Source organism: Delphinapterus leucas, chromosome 5 (assembly GCF_059928025.1).
Source record: "Delphinapterus leucas isolate spDelLeu-1000000601 "Yukka" chromosome 5, BTC_Dleu_Yukka2, whole genome shotgun sequence".
Classification (NCBI taxonomy): domain Eukaryota; kingdom Metazoa; phylum Chordata; class Mammalia; order Artiodactyla; family Monodontidae; genus Delphinapterus; species Delphinapterus leucas.
The window spans coordinates 96,172,452-96,192,417 of NC_143133.1; the positions used below are offsets into that span (position 1 = coordinate 96,172,452).

General features: G+C 36.0%; 1 protein-coding gene across 2 annotated transcripts in view; it reads left to right on the forward strand.

Moving 5' to 3' along the window:
* LOC111187555 (uncharacterized) overlaps positions 1 to 18,444 on the forward strand; it is a 35,799-nt gene extending 17,355 nt beyond the window's left edge. For both annotated transcript variants that reach the window (XM_022599350.3, XM_089912133.1), the window contains one exon: positions 13,613 to 18,444. In XM_022599350.3, the coding sequence (XP_022455058.1) occupies positions 13,613 to 13,750 (138 nt within the window). In that variant the 3' untranslated portion in view covers positions 13,751 to 18,444. The remainder of the gene's footprint in view (positions 1 to 13,612) is intronic.
* The last annotated feature ends 1,522 nt before the right edge of the window (positions 18,445 to 19,966 follow it).

The following is a 19,966-nucleotide window of genomic DNA, read 5'->3' on the forward strand; positions in this document are numbered from 1 at the left end:
TCATTACTTATTAGCGATACATACTAAAAAATTTACGGATGAAATTTTGTAACATCTGAGATTTGCTTCAAAATAGTTTGAGTGGGGGAGTAGAATGGTGTATAAATTAAACAAAAGTGGCCATAACTTGACAATGGTTAAATCTGGTTGCTGAGTATACAGGGGTTCATTATACCATCCTGTCAACTTTTGTATGTGTCTGAAATTCTCTATTAGAAAATAGTTTTAAAACAATCACCAAGTGTTCACTAGTTCCTTTTGAGCATTTTTTTTTTTTTTTTTTTGGCCACATCTCGCGACTTGTGGGATCTTAGTTCCCCAACCAGGGATCAAACCTGTGCCTCCTGCAGTGGAAGCTCGGAGTCCTAACCACTGGACTGCCAGGGAATTACCCCGCTTTGAGCATTTTAAATTTTATTTTTACAGATCTTTTCTAGAAACACAGCCACCATATAAAGCAAAGTATACACACTACTTTTTACTCATCAAGTTCTATTGATTCAACCTCCTAAATCTTTTTTGTTCTAAGCCTCATTTTTTTCACCTGTCAAAACAATTTACCAAGGTATTATTCACATATATTCATCCAGTTTAAGTGTGGAGTTTGACAAATTGTGGTAATTGTGTACAATTGTGTGACCACAATCAAGTTGTGGACTAGCTCTTCCATCCTAAAATCTGCCCTCCTTTGTAGTTTACTCTTCCCCAACCCTGACCCCAACAAACCACTAATCTGCTTTCTGTCACTACAGTGTTGTCTTTTCTACAACGTCATATGAATAGAATCATACAATACAGTCTTTTGTGTTTGACTTCTTTTACTTAATATGTTTTTTATATTCATGTTGTTGTGTGTTAATATGTTATTCCTTATCATTGCTAAATAGTATTCCACAGATAGCTAAATCTCTTTTAAACACACCTTCTGCCCATTCCAGTGCCACTCACTGTCTCACTCCAAGATCAATTATCTCTTGTCTGACTATGGTAATTCCCAGATTTAATTGTTCTCCCTATTTTTGGTTCTACTCTGCTCCAGTCATCCTCCATACCGACACTAGAGTATTCTTTTAAAATGCAAGTATGAGCGTTATCTATAGCCTTTTTGAAACCCTCTAGTGGTGCCCCTTTGTCCAAGCAGGGCAGAGTCCAACCTCCCTAACTTAGTGAGATTTCTTCTGATTATATTGCCAGTCATATCACCCAGAGGTCATGTCTTGTAGTTTATAAATCTCAAAAAATATCAGACTATTTGTAGTTCTCCAAAATACCTGTTGCATTATTTCACACCTTTATGCATACTGTTCCCTCTTTTTCCTTCCCCTGGAAAACTTCTACTCATCCATCAAAACCCAACTCAAGAATCATCTCCTCATCCATTGCCCAGACTGAGTTTATGCCTCTCTCATGTATGCCATCCCTGCACCTTGTATTTATTGATCAATTAAACAAATATCTTTTGAAGATCTACTGTCTACCAGGCTCTATAATAGGCACTAAGAATAATAAGGATGAATATGATAGCCACAACCCCAGCAAACAAGCACTCAATGTTAGTTAAATCGAACACTACTTACTTAAACAAAGCAATCCTCTACATTGTTTTTATAGCAGGAAAAAGATGTCACATCAGTTTGTATCATCTACAAAGAAGAATTAATAAAGTAAATCATTGTCTAGCATTGCAGTTGTTGTCTTTATGAGAGTTATAACACAAGAGTTCAGATAAAACTGTCCAAGCCATTTAGATTCATTCATTGTTCATTAATAAACATTCTTTGGGGGCCTGTTATATACAGGATATTATGCTTGTCATCTTCAGGGATAAAAGAATGGAATAAGATACTTGCCACAGTTTAATCTACTGCAGGAGACATATTTGTATAAACCTAACTGCAATATAAAGTATGTGTTAAGTGTCATAATAGACGGATAAAGCATAACAGCCAAACAGTGGATAACTGATAGTATCTACGTTTTTACAAGGCATTTTGAAATTAGTCAGAAAATTCCTTAACTCATTCAACATTTATTTCAAGTATATGAAAAAGGGTTTTTTTAAATATTTATTTATTTATTAGCTGCCTTGGGTCTTAGTTGCGCACACGGGATCTTTTGTTGCGGCGTGCAGGCTCTTTGCTGCGGTGCACAGGCGCGCGGGCTCCAGAGCAAGCAGGCTCAGTAACTGTGGCGTGGGTTTAGTTGCCCTGGGGCATGTGGGATCTTAGTTCCCAGACCAGGGATTGAACCAGCATCCTGTGCATTGCAAGACGGATTCTTAACCACTGGACCACCAGGGAAGTCCCTATGAAAAAGTTTTGAGAATAATATATCTAATACCCTTGTAATCATCAGCCAGCTTTATCTGGACTTAATATTTTGCCACATTTGGTTTGGGCCTTTGTTTCTTAAAGAAATAAAATTATACATATAATTAAAGTCCCCTGTGTACCTTTCCCAAGCCCATTCCACTCCCTCACCAGAAGAACCGCTGTCGTGAATTTGATTTGAATCATTTGTATGCATGTTTTGATTCCTGTGCTATATATGTGTAGCTATATATGTATCTGTAGTATTGGTTTGCATTTTTAAACTTTGTATTTATGACATTATAATGAACCTATCCTTCTGCAACGTGAGTTTTTAGTTCAACATTATGTTTTTGAAATGTATTCATTTTGATACACTTAGCTCTAATTTATCAGTTTAGCTTCTGACAGCATATCATTACTATTTTAAGTAATACGGAAATACTTATCCTTTCCCCTTTTAATAAATATTAACGTAGATTCCAACTTCTTTATTATGAACAACACTGCACTGAACACCCTTGTACATGTCTTTTAGTACACATTTACAAAATGTTTCTAAGACAATGGTCTATAGAGTTTTTTGATCATGCATACTTATTCATAAAATATTCTTGAGAATGCATTTAAATATATATAAATTATATATATTCTTCGATAGTAATGTTATATATTAAAACATACTAACAGAAATTAAAAGAATGAGACAAAGATGAAATAAAATATTAAATAATTTTTCTTAAGATAATTAAAACTATGTCTCTCTAAGAAAAATTTTAATAATGTATTTTAATGATAGTGTGATTAAAAGCCAGATTTGATTACAAATGACTATTTTTTAAGTCTCTAAATATGGCAGGTAGTGTTCAAACTAGAAGGAGAGATATATCCTCTTTGTCATTTTCTTGTTGTTTACCTTTGCCTTGTTAGTATAATTAAGTCACATGTCTACTTTAGCTTAGTTAAAACTAAATAATATTACCCATAATTCACTTACCCATATAAATTGTAGATATTGCAATACACTACAAGAGAGTGGACAAAGGGGTCCGCTGTGGCCAACTCTGCATCACTGTGGAATTTCCCCTCTACCCTCAAAACATCTTAACTTTCATGATTTACCATTTTACATCATACCTAGGGAAAATGTCAGTGTATGTTAAATTTTAAATATTTTCATTTCCTTCTTGTTTTTTAGATTAAATGAACAAGTAGATATGGTTCTAATATTATTTTCCTGCTCTCCAGTGGGTCATCTTCTACAACCCCCTGGGATGCTAGATCCCATTTTTGACCCACTGTTCTATAATATATACATAGAAATGGAATTGCTGGATCTTAAAATATGTGCACCTTTGAATTAGACAAATGTTTCAAAATTGCTTTCCAAAGTGTCGTGCCAGTTTATACTCCCATTGGCGCTGTACGAGAGGCCCCATCGCTCCACACTGTCTTTCCAAAACCTGAGATTATTAGATTATAACTTTTAACAATCTGGTAGGGGAAAGAAAGTAACTATTGTCTTGATTTGCATTTCCCTAATTTGGGATGACAGAGAGAAATTTTTGTTTATTAACCATTAGCGTTTCTTCTGTGAGTGGCCTGTTGATATCCTTTGCCCATTTTGCTAATGGGGTGCTTATCTTTTTTAATAATTTAGTATATATATATAAAATACTAATTTTATAACTATTAGAATAATGAATGAGTATATAATTCTTCATCCTAATACTTAGTTGTAGAAAGTGTAAATATGTTCTCCCAGTATGTGGACTGATTTTAACTTTGTGTATTGTGTCTTTTTTAGGACAGAAGTCTTTTCTCTTTACTATTTTTTTTTATTGAAGTGTAGTTGATTTACACTGTTGTGTTAATTTCTGCTATACAGCAAAGCGATTCAGTTATACATATATAACTATATATACATTCATTTTTATATTCTTTTCCATTATGGTTTATCATAGGATATTGAATATAGTTCTCTGTGCTGTACAGTAGGACCTTGTTGTTTATCCATTCTATATATAAAAGCTTACATCTGCTAACCCCATCCTCCAATCCATCCCTTCCCAACCCCCTCCCCCTTGGCAACCACCGGTCTTTTCTCTATGCCCGTGAGTCTGTTTCATAGATAGGTTTACTTGTGTCATATTTTAGATTCCATATATAATGATATCATATGGTATTTGTCTTCCTCTTTCTGACTTACTTAGTATGATAATCTCTAGCTGCATCCATGTTGCTGCAGATGGCATTATTTCATTTTTTTATGGCTGAGTATTATTCCATTGTATATATGTACCACTTCTTCTTTATCCATTTATCAGGACAGATGTCTTTAACTTTCATGTAGGCAAATGTATCAGTCCTGTCCTTTATGCTTTCTGTGTCTTAAGAACGCCTTCCTTTCGCCAGGTTATAAAGATACTCTTATATTGTCTCCTAAAAGTTTTTATTTCTGCTTCTTAAACATGAATCTTTAAAACATCTGGAATTTTATTTTTGCATAAAATGTGAGGTAGGAATCAAATTCTATTATTTTCTGTATAAATAACCAGTTGCCCAAACGACCATTTATTAAATAGCTCAGACTTTCCCATTTGGTTTGTAATGCCAACCTTGCCACATATAATGTTTTCATATGTAAACAATTTTCATTCTTTTGATTCGTATGTATTATATTCTTCTGATCTATTTCTATTTCCTTGGGCCAGTACTACACCATTTTAGTTACTGTGGTTTTATGAGAAGTCTTAATATCTTATAGGGCAAGTTCGTCTACTTTCTCTTTTTTAGAAATTATGTTGGCAAGGCTTGCTTCTTTCTCTTTCGGGGAATTTTAGATTCTACATCTCAAGTTACACACACACACACACACACACACACACAAATTGTTGGGATATTAGTTGGAATTACATTAATATGGGGAGAACTGACACCTTTAAAATACTGTTTTCCCTTCTCTGAACATGCTATGTCTCTTCATTTTTCTAAGTCTCTTTCAAAATCTTTCAGTAGAGTTTTATAATTTTTCCCCTAAGGGTCTTGTACAACTTTTCTGAGATTTATTTCTTGATATCTTACTGTTTTTGTTGCTATTGTATATGATATTTTTTATTGTTTTTTTTTTTTTTTGCGGTACGCGGGTCTCTCACTGTTGTGGCCTCTCCCGTTGCGGAGCACAGGCTCCGGACGCGCAGGCTCAGCGGCCATGGCTCACGGGCCCAGCCGCTCCGCAGCATGTGGGATCTTCCCGGACCGGGGCACGAACCCGTGTCCGCTGCATCGGCAGGCGGACTTTCAACCACTGCGCCACCAGGGAAGCCCTATGATATTTTTGAAACTACATTTTCAAAAAATTTTTGGTTAATAGGAACGCAGTCAATTTTTGCATACTGATTTTGTATCCCAAGTCTTGCTGAACTCTTTTATGGTAATATTGTTTGTTTGTGGACTTATTTGCATTTTCTACATAGAAATGCCATCATATATGAAAAATGACTGGATTTTTTTTATCCTTTCCAGTATGTATTTTCTTTGCTTCCTTGTTCATGCCTCCCTCTCAAGTTAAAGGCAACTACCTTGAGGCCATTAGGCTTGGTTGGATAGGAAGCTTATACCCTTAATCTGATCTCTAATGCAGGGCACAATCTTTTTGTAATTGAGGTAAAATTCACATAACAAAAAATTAACATTTTAAAGTATACAATTCAGTGGCAATTGGTACATTCACGATGTTGTGTACCCACCACCTCCATCTAGTTCCAAAACATTTTATCACCCCAAAAATAAACTTCATGCCCATTAAGCAATTACTCCCCAGCCCCTAACAACCAATAACCTACTTTCTGTCTCTATGGATTTACCAATTCTGAGTATTTCATATAAATGGAATTATACAATCTGTTGTCTTTTGTGTCTGGCTTCTTTCACTTAGCATGATGTTTTCGAGGGTCATCCATGTTGTAGCATGTATCAGTACTTCATTCCTTTCTGGCTGAATAATATTCCATTGTATAGATTTACAACTTGTTTATCCATTCATCAAATGATGGACATCTGTGTTGTTGTTTCTGCCTTTTGGCTACTGTGAATAATGCTGCTATGAACATTTGTGTACAAGTTTTTGTTTGAATAGTTGTTTTCAATTCTTTTATGTATGTACATAGGAATGGAATTGCTGGATTATATGGTAATTCTATTTAAACTTTTTGAGGAATTTCCAAACTATTTTCCACAGTGGTTGAACCATTTTACCTTCCCACCAGTAATGTAAGAGGGTTCCAATTTCTCCACATCCTCTTCAACACTTGTTATTTTTCCTTTTTTTTTTTTTTTTTTTATTATAGCCATCCTACCGGTGTGAAGTGGTATCTTACTTTGATTTGCATTTCAAGTCATTTGTCCATTTTTAATAGGTTTGGGGGGGGTTGTAATTGAGGAAGGGTAGAATCTTAATGGGCATCTGTCATTAAAAGGCCTTTTTAATCTAATGTCTTATTATTTGGGCCCCAAAACCATCAGCTTATCCAATCTTCCAATGTTCCACATTTCTGCAGTCTCTCTATTCCTTTTCATTTCTTCTTGCAAACCAGCCAGTTGCTGCCTTGCTAAATGTAGCCAGTAACAAGAACTCACACTACTACCTTTCTATTTTCCAACCTTTTCTTCTAAAAGGACAGACTCAGTAGTATTTTGCCTGCCTTCCAAATTATCACAGGCAATAGTTTTAGCAAATATTTTACCCTGAAGAGCATTGGTCTTTATCTTTCCAGACTCTGTTATCAGTTTCTTCTGTGCCTACCACCTGATGGCTAAGCCAGCGCTACATGTTTTAGAGTTCTGTATTGATAATAACAACATCTCATCCTACTACAATTTCACTATTAGAGAAACATTAGCTATACCAACATACCTCAAGTTTTCAGTGTTTTAACTCAACAGAGGTTAATTTCTCGGTTGTATAACAGTATAAGGCAGGCTTTCAGTGAGCAGACTTCCACAGGGTAATCCAGAAACCCAAGTTTTTTCCATTTTGTGACTCTGTCATTGCCTTTGGCCCCTCAGAATCTTTCAATTTCAGGTGGCAGCTGGTTAAACAGGGAGTGGAAGAAGCACATTTGCTTTGAGCCAGTTCAGCCCAAAAGTGACACCTATCATTTCTACTCACAATCTATTGGTAGGAATTAGTCTTATAGCTTTGCATAGGTACATGGGGTAGAGAGAGGACACAGCAAGGGGTGGGGTGAAGGGCCTGAGAAATGTGATCTGTGATTGGACAGTCTCTTGCCAGCAACAACTCTACATTATGGAAGGGAAACTCAAAGTCTTCAGTGGATAGCTGGCTGTCTTTATCACATCTGGAAGTTTATCACTAAAGGAAATTCTAAAGGAACTATATAGATAGTGGTAAAGGTGTAGGTAACACTAAATGAATATTGACTGCAATATAGGTGATGAGAAGTGGTTGGATTCTGGATATATTTTGAAGGTGGAGCGAATTAGAGTTGCTGACAGATTGGCCATGAGGTGAGAGAGAGTCAAGGAAGACTCCAAAGCTTTGAGCCTAGTTAATAGGAAGGATGGAAATTGAGTAGTTTCATTGCTTTCCTCACGTGAGCCCAAGGGTTAGCCCACTGTGAGCACTAAATCCTAAGCCCTGCCTGCATGGCAGAGGCCAACATCATCACCTTCCCAAATCCAGAGGAGCTGCACCATCAGTGCAACTTCTCACTGCTTTCCTAGGTTCCTGCACTTGGCCTTACTCTTACTTTCTTCCAATATCAGTTATGCATTTAAAAGTTTGCTTCTTATATTTTATCTAGCATTTCTGAATAGTAATAGTGGCAGGGTTACAGGGTTACATAATCCACTATATCACTGGATCTATTACTTTTTTATTAGATTATATCATGTTTCTTTCTTATCAGAAAAGAGGCAACATCTAAATCCCAGAAAGTTATAGCAAAAAAATTGAGATTTTTTTTTTCACTTTACTGCCTTTCCTTCCAAACAAATCCCACTTTTATGTATATATTGTATACTCATGATTACATGGGGAAAAATGACTTCCTCTTTGAAGCCAGTTGAGTAGAAGCAGCTCAATAAAAGATTAAATTTGGGACTTCCCTGGTGGTTCAGTGGTTAAGACTCCCCACTTCCACTGCAGGGGCTGCCGGTTTGATTCCTGGTCGGGAAACTAAGATCCCACATGCCATGCGCAGTGCAGCAAAAAAAATAAAATAAAGGAAAAAAAAATAAAGATGAAATTTGACTGAAATATTTTACAATTGTTCTCAGATTATTTTCACACAGATATCACATAATCATTCTCACTAAACCCTCCATTTTTGCCTAGCTAAATTAATTTTCTCTCTCTTGATCTTTTTGTAACAGACCCAACTATTCTTAAAAAGCAGATTTGGCTTTTTAACAAAAAGTAGGCCAATAAGCTTTCTGTCAGTCTGCCTACAGATAAATATGGGTCATGGATTTTAACTTGCAGATTAAACATATACATTTATTTTGGTATCCTCTCAAAACTCCAACAAAATGATAGGTAAAACAACAATTAGAGATTTTAATGTATAAACCACTAGGATTTTTTAGAAAAAGAACAAGAGAAAAGAAATTTCAAAATTTTGGAAGCTAGGAAAATGGGTTCTGAGTACTTAATAGCCTCATTAGAGCAGTAAAAGTTCGAAAAACAAGCTTATAGCAGAAGATATTAAGATGCCAAATGATCCAGGCCATAGAACCTTGGAAAGGATCAGAAATTGGACACACATCGTACTTCTAAAAGGAGACACATGGTACTTCTAAAAGCAGTATGGGTCTAGAAAGAAGAGATTGGGTATAATGTGTTTAAAAGGAACATTTTACCTGTAGAGCCCCTTCCCGACTTTTTACAGCCACAGTTTCCTCTCCTTACCCCTGACAAAGGATAATAAATTGTATTATCTAAAGACAAAAGACCTAAGAGATTCTAAACTCATTTACCAGGTGCAGTTAAGGCCAGAGTGACCATTATATTAAAATTAGGTGGACTAAGTAAAAATCTGCATCCTGAATAGGGTGACCATTCCCCAACCTCTCTCACAGTCAGCTTCACCCAGGCAGGAGATTAGAGGATTCCTCCCTAAGAAAACTCACGAGGCCAAGGAAAAAAGACCTACAGATACTGACCTACAGATATTGAGGCATTCCCCCAATGAAATAGTCAGGTTCATACCAGATTATCCTATAGTGAAGCCCACCAAATGATAGCCCTCACTCACTCATATGGAGTTTCCAATCATCATTTTAGATCATGAGATAATTGAGAAAAATCTCTATAATAAAAAAAAAATCAAAGTAAACAGAAAAAAGGAACTCAGACAAAACAGATAATGCAGAAGCAAAAGAAAGCTTCATTTAAAAAAAAAAATCTCTCTGGGGAGAAGGATAAATTAGAAGTTTGGGATTAACATGAACACACTACTATGTATAAAATAGATAACCAATAAGGACCTACTGTATAGCACAGGGAACTATACTCAATATTTTGTAATAACCTATAAGGGAAAAGAATCTGAAAAGGAATATATATGTGTGTGTGTATATATATATATATACACACACACACACACACATATACATATATATACACACATATACATATGTATGTATATCTGAATCACTGTGCTGTACACCTGAAACTAACACAATATTGTAAATTATACTTCACTTAAAAAAAGCAAACAGGGCTTCCCTGGTGACGCAGTGGTTAAGAATCTGCCTGCCAATGCAGGGGACACGAGTTCGAGCCTCATTAGAGCAGTAAAAGCTGCTGGTCCGGGAAGATCCCACATGCCGCGGAGCAACTAAGCCCATGCGCCACAACTACTGAGCCTGAGCTCTAGAGCCTGCAAGCCACAACTACTGAGCCCGTGTGCCTAGAGCCCGTGTTCCGCAACAAGAGAAGCCACTGCAACAAAGAGTAGCCCCCACCCACCACAACTAGAGAAAGCCCGCGGACGGCAACAAAGACCCAACGCAGCCAAAATTAAATAAATAAATTTATTAAAAAAAAAAAAAAAAAACCTCTCTAATGTCTTCGGAGAAATAATAGAAGACAATATTGTACAACCCTGAAACAAGAATGGAAAGCTATGTAAAAGCTTATTCATAGAACAAAAAGATCTTTTGGAAGTTAAAACAACAGTAAAATTTTTAAATTAAATAGAATGATTGTAATATAAAGTTGAGATATTCTCTCAGAGAGCAGAGCAAAAAGAGAGAGAAAAGACAGAGAATCAGTCTAAGAGATCCAACATATGAATAACAGGATTTTCAGAAAAAGAAAATGAAGGAATCAGAGGGGAGAAAATCAGATTAATACAAGAAAAAATCCTAGAACTAAATAACATGAATTTACAGATTCAATGAACAACAAAAGAGGATCATAGCAGGGCATGTAATCTCGAAATTATAGAACGTTAAAAAGGAAGAGAAGATTCTGAAGGTTTTTAGAGAGAGAGAAAAAACAAAGACTTGGCAATTAGAATGACAGATTTTGCAAAAGCAATATATGGGTGCTAAACAAAAATGAAGGAATGCTTTTAAAATTCTGAAGGAAAATGATTTCCACATTAGACTTCTATACCCAAATTACCAAGGGTAGAATCAAGACATTTCTAGGCATGTAAATTCTCAGAAACATATCTCCCACTCACCCTTTCTAAGAAGTTTTCAGCAGAAATTTTTCACCAACAGAAGGAAGTCAATCAAGAAAGGGAACGAAATGAGACTGAAAAAGCAAAAGGCCCAGCACAAGAGAAGGGCGTTCCCAGGATACTGGTGCAGAAAGATCTGAAGATTAAAGCTATAGGTATAGCAAACCTAGACCCCAACCAAACCACACTGGAGTAGATCAAAAGGCTCTGTGAGGAACTTCAAGATAAAGCAGAAGGATCCAACAGAGGAGCCATCAAAGGAAGGATATTTTCCAGCTCCTTTGGAGAGTTTGGGAATGAATTACTGGTTGGTAGATTAAAAACTAATAAATGAAAACATTTTAACTATCTACCTATTATTAGCTCTAGAGAAACCAAAAAGCTATACACTAAAGTCAATGTAGTCAAATATGCTCCATGTCTCAGGGAATAGTTACAAAGCTTTAATTAAACAAAAAGAATAGGAAAGGTATGTGTTTGGGGAAGGGGGGTTTGGAGGTATGGTAGGAGTTATATCCCCTTTTCTATAGTTGGAAACAGGAAAAATCAAGAAAAAAATATATATATATGGTTTCTAGCAATACAGAGGAAAACAAACAGCAGGAAAAAATAAACAGCTAAATGAGGTGCATTCAACAAGTATTTACTGAGCACCCACTACATGTCAGACACTGTTTTAGGTCAGGGTTTCTCAGCCGTGGCACACTCTAGACTGTCCTATGCATTGTAGGGTATTCAACAGCATTCCTGGCTTCTATCCATTAGATGCCCAGTAGCACCCCTACAGTCATGACAGTCAAAAATGTCTCCTGATATCGCCAAACGTCCTCTGGAGGGCAAATTTATCCCCAGGAGAGAACCACTGTTCCAGGAAATAGAGATACAGCAATTAACAAAACACACGAAAAAGAGCTGAAAGTGATTACCTCTGAAAAATAGGATCAGGTTGAAGAGGAGCAGGGCAGGAAAATGCAGTTTTTACTCATAAGCCTTATAGAATTCTGACTTTTCAAACTATATATACATGCTACATTAATAAAAGAGAATAAATAATCTAAGAGAAAGATATAAAGTCCATTTATACCTTAATTCACTGTTTCTACACGAGGCAGTATAGTCATGCAATTCTAGATTTGAATTCCAGCTCCACCACTTACTCTGAGGCAAGCAACTTAAACCATTCTGAGCCTCATTTTCTTCAACACTATAAAACAGGAATATTCACCTAGGGTTATTATAAGTATTGCATATTATTATGCAAAAATACATATAATGCATGTCCTATAGTACCTGCACTTTAAGCATTCAATAAATTATAACATCTTGGAAAGTATATGTAGTCAGTAGCTTCCATACGCCAGATCCTTGAGAATAACCACCAGCATCTTGGATATATAAACCTGGGGCTCCCATAACTTGTCATACACTAGTCATGAGACCATCTGAGTGGCATACCAGGACTCATGCCATTTATAGCATGCACTGTAATCATGTACATACCTTGATTTTGTTCTTGGAAAATCACCATATATACTGAGAGTAAAAAAGCAGATCTGTTGCACGAAGAAAGATAACTGAAATATGTTAGAGTTTTACTCATCCAGGTGGCAGATAGCAGAAATCCATGTAAGCATCAAACAATTTATTTGTATCATGCTATAGGAAAAGCAGTTACATATATTTTAAAAATAAAAAGGAGTAGACCAAATGAAAACAATAAAGCTTACTTCAGGGGATGGGGGGAAGGATTTTACAATTTCGTGTGACCGTGTTTCATTTCTCTCCACTGCTCCTTGGATTCTTTCAATAATCTTAATAAAATTTAATAAAAGTGAGCTATTTTGTTTAGGTTAATTAAGATATGAAACTTTTTGTATCGTACTTAACGAAGTCCATCTCATTATTCATTAAAATATTAATTATAATAATGGCATAATTTATTCTTATATCCAGTCTCGATATACTATATTCACTACCTCAGTTAATCCTCACAATCTGGGCTACTATGTGGCAGATACTACTGTCCTCATTTAATAGATTTAGTCATTCATTTTTTCAACAAATACTATTATAATTGAACACCTGCTCTATGTTGTTCACTGTTGGGAATATAGCAGTGAATGAAACAGACAAAAAATCCCTGCCTTCATAGAACTTACGTTCTCAACAAACAACAAATAAGTAAAATGTACATATTGTTAGATAAGAGATAAGTACTTTGGAGAAAAATAATGTATTGAAGAAGAAGAGGGCTTCTGGAATGGAGATGGGGTAGCAATTTTAAATAGGGTTGTAGGGGATAGTGGAATTTAAGTAAAATCATGATGTTAAGATGAGGAAACAAGTTCAGAGAGTTAGTAACTTATTCAAGGTCACAAAATTAATAAAGCCAATAAAAGTACAGCTGAACACAATAAAGAATCTTGGTGCATCATTTTATAACAGCTGCTCAGACTTATTGAGACTTTTTGTGATTGGTCAAACCCAAATTAAATCTGTTCTTCTAAATCGTTCTAATAAGTATTGTAGTGTGCACATTAATCCAGAAATGGAAAGAAAACATTAAATTTGTGTTTATTTTCATTTCAGGCCAAAGAATCCCAAAAAACAAGAAAGATTCTTGGGAGGATATGGTGGAAACACTTCAAAAAGATTATAGTCATCACTATGGCCATTCTCCTTTCAATCATCATCATTCTTTTAAGTACAAATGTAATACCAACTTGACCCTTCTCCCCATCCCCAGCAGGTACCAATAAATTGTTATATGTAATTATAGAGTTCTACAACCAACAACTACAAAAGCCTTCTCTAGTGGTAGGAGGAATGGAGGAAAAGGGAGTTGGAAGTATTTCCTTGTCCCTTTAGTGTTCCTTGACTCTTGTCTTTGTACCTCTCCCATTTCTGTAATCCCATGTTTTTTTTTTTAACCACTGCTCCACTACTCTTCTCTTTGTTAATATTACAAGCACATACCCTGAAATCAGACTGCCAAGCTTCAACTCTCCACTCTGCCACATACCATATAGATGACTTTGGACAAGTTGGTTAACCTTTGACCCTGTCTCCTCATCTTTAAAATGGAGCTAATAATAATAATATCGCATAGAGTTGTTGTCTACCACATAGAAAATGCTATGTAAGTGTTAACTATTACTTAATAGGAAAGATGACTGCATTTATGGCATTGATTAAATCCCCATTATCTTACTCCTTACTCAGAAATGACCTTAAAATTCCCTTAGAAGTAAGAATTCTTACATGAGTACAGTCCAGATACACATTCACCTCTTCTACATATTCTTTCATGTGAAATGAAAATTCAAACCATTGTGTTTTACACTAGGCATTTCTTTGGGTAAAGATTAAAAAATTAGGAAACTATCATTTCTCTAATAAATCACAGGTCATGTCTTCTGTTTTACCACCCTAACAGCTTTATTCTCTTTTTAACTGATACACTTCATCCAATAACCTTGAATCACTAAGATTTCTAAAACCCAAAACATTCAACCTCACTTCGCAGTTGGTTACAAGGTTTTATGAATTCTATTTCCTAACTGGGATGTTGAGGTCTAAAGTACATTTTAAAAATCATAAAAATCATAGTGATCCATGGGGAAGAATAAAAAGATTAGAACAGGGGTTCCTGACTACTAGAGAACTCATTTTAATTCTGATAATGATCAAATATCAGCATTTTAAGTAGGTCCCAATTCCTCCAGCACAATATCACCTTTCTATTCACAAAATATTTTTTAAAGCATTTTAAATGTTAGAAACTTTTGGAGTTCCTGTAATTTATACCCAGGAAAAGAAATATAGTCTGACATATGTACTAAGTGCTTTGGGGGAGAGGTGTCTCATTAAACTTTACAATGACACGAAGAGGTAAAAACTATTGTTAGTATAATGTAAAGCACATAAAACTGGCTGGCACATAAGTGCTATGTTAATGTTAGTTCATATTATTATCTTTATTTTGCATATGAGAAAAGAGCAAAGTTAAATGGCATGTTCAAGATCGCACAGCTAGAAAGCTGAGATTTTACTGATTCAAGTACTGACTGAGGTATATAGCCACGAAACCCACATGTTTAACTCAGAGTATATTATCTGACCCCTTAAATTAATTGTGGGCCAGACAACACACATCAGTACTATTATGCTTTGGACCAGGTTAGTAGGTTGTTTTGGTGGGGGGGGGGGGTAGAGATAGGAATCTGAAGGAATATTGTGAGGATATTGTCATGCATTTTGCTGCCATTACTTTTGTAGCCCTATAAAATTTCTGTAATTTATAATTATGTACAAAACAATGTATTTGTATCCTGATTGCCAGTGAATACTAGCATATTTATTGCTAGAAGACATCAAATTTAACACCTAATCTAGCCACCACACCGCCCCCAATTTTACATTTTAGGATGCCAAGACCCAGAAGCCTAAAAAATAAATAAAATGCCTTTGCAACCTCCCTCCACTTGCAGCGTGTTTAAACCAGGGCTATCACCCTGGTTCCAGGCAGCACGTCCCATGTAATACCCGTTTTCCTAGGCAGTCTTAAATAGTTTAGGAGTTTTCCAGATGACTTCTATTTTTATGAACTGTTGAAAGCTGCTAGGAAGAAGTAAGCAAAGCACTCATTTAGTAAAGTGTTCCCCTGCTATTTGTGCAACACCTAGCAGAATGTACCTGAGTAGAAAGAAACAGATATTAAGACAATCTTAGATTTTTCATTTATGCATTCAAATATTGTTGAGTTGCTCCTCTGCACCAAAACAGTCCTAAATCATTAGGATTTATTCTAAGTTACCACATTGATAGAGATAACAGCCGTTTGCGAAATTAATGGCTGTATGTAGAAGTATAAGAAATGGTTCCGATCCTAAGGGAAGCTTACATTCCAGTTGAGGAGGTAAGACCAACAAAGATCATAAACACGTTAAAATAACATCTACTAAGTGATGCATTGTGTGGCAGGGAAAAAAGAAAGATAATGATCAACACTGGCTCCAGTCACTGAGGAAGATTTGCACACTTGTAAGTGGGATGGGAATAGGACCTTATTAGAAATCAAATTTATCTCAATAGGTAAAGGCAGTCCAGTTAATGTTGTTACTGAGCACTGATATGCCAGTAGCTGTTGAAGTACTTTATTTTTATTTAATCCTCACAACAACCCTGAGATGGGTACTATTATTATTTCCATTTTACAGATAAGAAAACTGAAGCACAAGTTAGGTCACTTGCCAGAGTCCACTGGGCTAACATAGTAAGAGGAAAAAAGATGAACAAATGAAGACACTGCTTGCTGTGTGGGTGGAGAAAGTGGACTAGACCTTGGGAGTTCAGTCGTGCATTCATTCATTTACTCAGATGGACTGTAGCAGAGCTCAGCCTTCGGTTCTCTTCATTTTCCGCACTCTCCAGGGTACTTTTATTCACTCCCATGGCATTGCCTTCTCCAGCAATAACCTTCCTTCTGAATTCCAAACCATTTTCTCTACTGGAGACATCCACTTGGATAACGTGCAAACACCTCAAATGTTAAATCCTAAAACTCGTATATATTCTTCCTTTCCCCACAAACCTGCTTACTGGACCTTATCTCCTGTGTCTATAAAGGGGATCACAGCTATGTGATCTAGGTCTGTGATCTAGACCTTAGTCTACTGTGACTCCTCTTCTTCTGCTTATCTCCCTTTCCCAAATTACTCACCAAAATCACAGAGCTTCCACATGAAATCTCCTGAAGACTCACAGCAGGGAAGCCCAGAAGAGTGACAGAAACAAAAGTAGGGAGTCCCTGCAGGTGCCCAGGCAAGCTTCAAAAAGGGCACTCATCCCCATCATGGTAGACAACTATGTGTCTACTCCCCTCAAGCCTTTTTTGTATTTGGACTGCCTAGCACAGACAGACAAGACATTAACATTTGATACTTTTTCATATGCATGATTTCCATAGCTCTTAAACATGATCACAGCAATAAATATGAAGCTTTGGTTTTCAACGCTCAGCATCAGAATCACCTGGGGATCCTAGTAAGACAGTGTAGGCTGTCTGGGCTCCAAACCTGAAGATTCTGCTTAAGGTTGGGATGGCGCCTCAAAGTGTATGTGTTTAAACTCCATTCAGTGTATGAAGCTGAGAACGACTAACATCAAAGCACTTTTCACATACCTATCATTTAATGTCCATCCCTAAAGAACATCTAATTTTACAGTTGGAAAAACTGACGCTTGTTGGAGAAGTTCAATTTTATTTGCCCAACATCACAGGGCAAATGACGGAGTGGGACCTCTGAACCATTCACTTGAAATATCTATTCCATTCAACATACTAAACAAGAATTTTTAAAATATCTGCAAAATATAATGTCCCACACATTCTAATAAATCTGCAAGAATTATTTTAACTTGTTTTGAAAATTTGTTATCTCATTAGTCTTCGCAGAAGCTAGAACAAAATTCATTATTTAATTCCGGCCTGATTTTTAGACAAATCACAAGCTGGTTACAGGAAAACAGGTCATTTGAGGGGAAGCCCCTGCTCAGCACACCATGACCCACCATGATGGGACCCTCTCTCTTGGCAGGCCAGCACTGAGTGACCCACATTCCTTAAAGAGTTCTCAAAGGAACGTAGGAAATGTAATAATGAAATGATACTGTTAGGTTTTTTCTGTATTTACGTTGAATATGGGTACCTTGGTTAACATTATTGCTATTGTACACATCTAATTCGATTTGCCATTTTTTGAAAAATTTGTCTGCATAGAGAGTAAATGCATTCCCAGCCCTTTTATAGTGGTTTCACAATTTGACAGCAAGCCCAGTAGAGGCTAAAGACTGAACATCCCATATAGAATATTCCTACTCTTGGTATCCTCTCATGAACATTCTGGAGAAAACTGGAAATTGCTTTTTTCTTCCATCAAAATCTCAACCTGTAATACTGTTTAACCAATTATGCATCACTAACTTTAAAAAGAATCCCGTCATTTAACATTGTCATTTTAAACATGACAGTAGTTGCCTTACCTTCCCAAATAAGAAAACAAGACCTACATTATTTCAAGAAATTCATCCAAGAGGAGAAACCTTAAAAAAAAAAAAAAAGACAGTGCAAAAAATGCATGACTGCTGTTAAGAGTTTAATTTTAAGACAAAAGCACTACATTATAATTTAAACATAATCTTTCAGAAAAGAAAGTTTAGTGCAAATCAAAACCCCATTAAAGCCCACTATAAACTTCACATGAAGATTCTAGAAGTAGGCTTCTAGAACTGGAAACACTTGGTTCCAACAAAATCTGCTTAGGGAGAATATGTCTTGAAAATGTCAAATGGTACAGAGAACATTATGTTGGTTTAGAATCAAGTCAACCAGGTTCTAAAAAAAAAGACATGCTGATAGGTCTTAATACATATAATTAGTTGTAGCATGCTTTATCAATTATTGTAGAAGCAATTTACAACAAATTTCTGAGTATTTCGAAGTTTTCTTTATTGCCTTAGCCAATCTCTTTAACTACACTGCAATAATTATATAGCCATCTTCCAATTTCTTTTAAAAGGGTTCCACTTCATCAGTCTGAGATTGGCAAATGTTCTCTAAAAATGTGATAAAGCCCTGTGTAACCCAAGGCCATCCATACAACAAAGGGGCAATTATATAATTTCTTTTCTCAAGTATTTATTCAAAGCATAGCTTTCCATGACATGTTAAATGTCACATTTAGGTACTGGCATAATACAACTGTTAAGTGTCTTCCAATATTTTAAAGAAAAATTTCAAAAAGGCAGGAAAGTAACCTTGCTTTCAAATTCTAAAATACAAACAGAATATAGCCTACACAAATAAAATGTGTATCAACTAACCTTGAAATAAACTCTCTCCCCCAACACCGAGCAACTTAGGTTAAGTTTCTCAAAATAGAATCCGATAACCCTAATATCAATGTTTAACAAATGAGGACCTATCTATACTTTCTCTGAAGACTTTAAAGAATTCCTCCCATGACAACTAAAATAACTGATTTGGACTGCTGAAACAAGAAACACCTTGCTCTTACTTAGGATTTCATTCCTACAAAGTATCTCACCCTTTTTAAGTAGTAAAATAATTTTGTCAAGTCCTTTTTCCATGCCCTTTAAGCACCTGTCCCCCCAAATTATCCACCTCTACAGAGCTTACTGGAGAAAATGAACATTTAGCAGAGCATTCTGCTCTGTCTTCCTAAATTACATATTCCCTTGGATCCTGCAGTCTTACCCAAAGCTACTATACTATAGTCACTTATAAAGGAAAGCTGTTGGAATTATCTCCTTCATGAGAATCTAAAAGATGCTTATGGACAACAGGGCAATATATAACTAGCCCAACTCAAGAGAACAGAAAAAGTCAGCTTCAAACAGAGTTGTTGATTACCAATTAATAATAATGGAATGAATGAATGAAGTCAGTGACAAACCAAAAGGGGCAATATGCAGGCGACAGGGGAATGTACTGCCTCTAAAGAGTTTAATCCCAACCACCTACCCTCACCACCTCCCTTCCCCAGCATGGCACACTACTGCTCCCTGTCCTCTCGTACACTCATTAGAATGCTAAGTCTCTATGGTTTTTTTCAAGCTAGACTTAGGGTCCGTGATTAAAATGCTTGAGTGGTATAAGTTTTATGAAACATGCACCTTTATTTGTCTTTACACGAGATAAAAGTAAAAACAGAAAGACAAAAAATCCTTATGAAACACAGCAAGCTTAACTCTAACCACCTTAAAACAACAGTCCTTACAACTTCAGTGTAGGTAAGATCACTTGGTGTGTGTGAAATACAGAATCCCAGGGAACACCTCCAAACAATACTGATTCTGATATAAATAGCCTGCAGGTCTCTTTGAAATACCAACGAGATTATAATCAACACTCCCCCAACT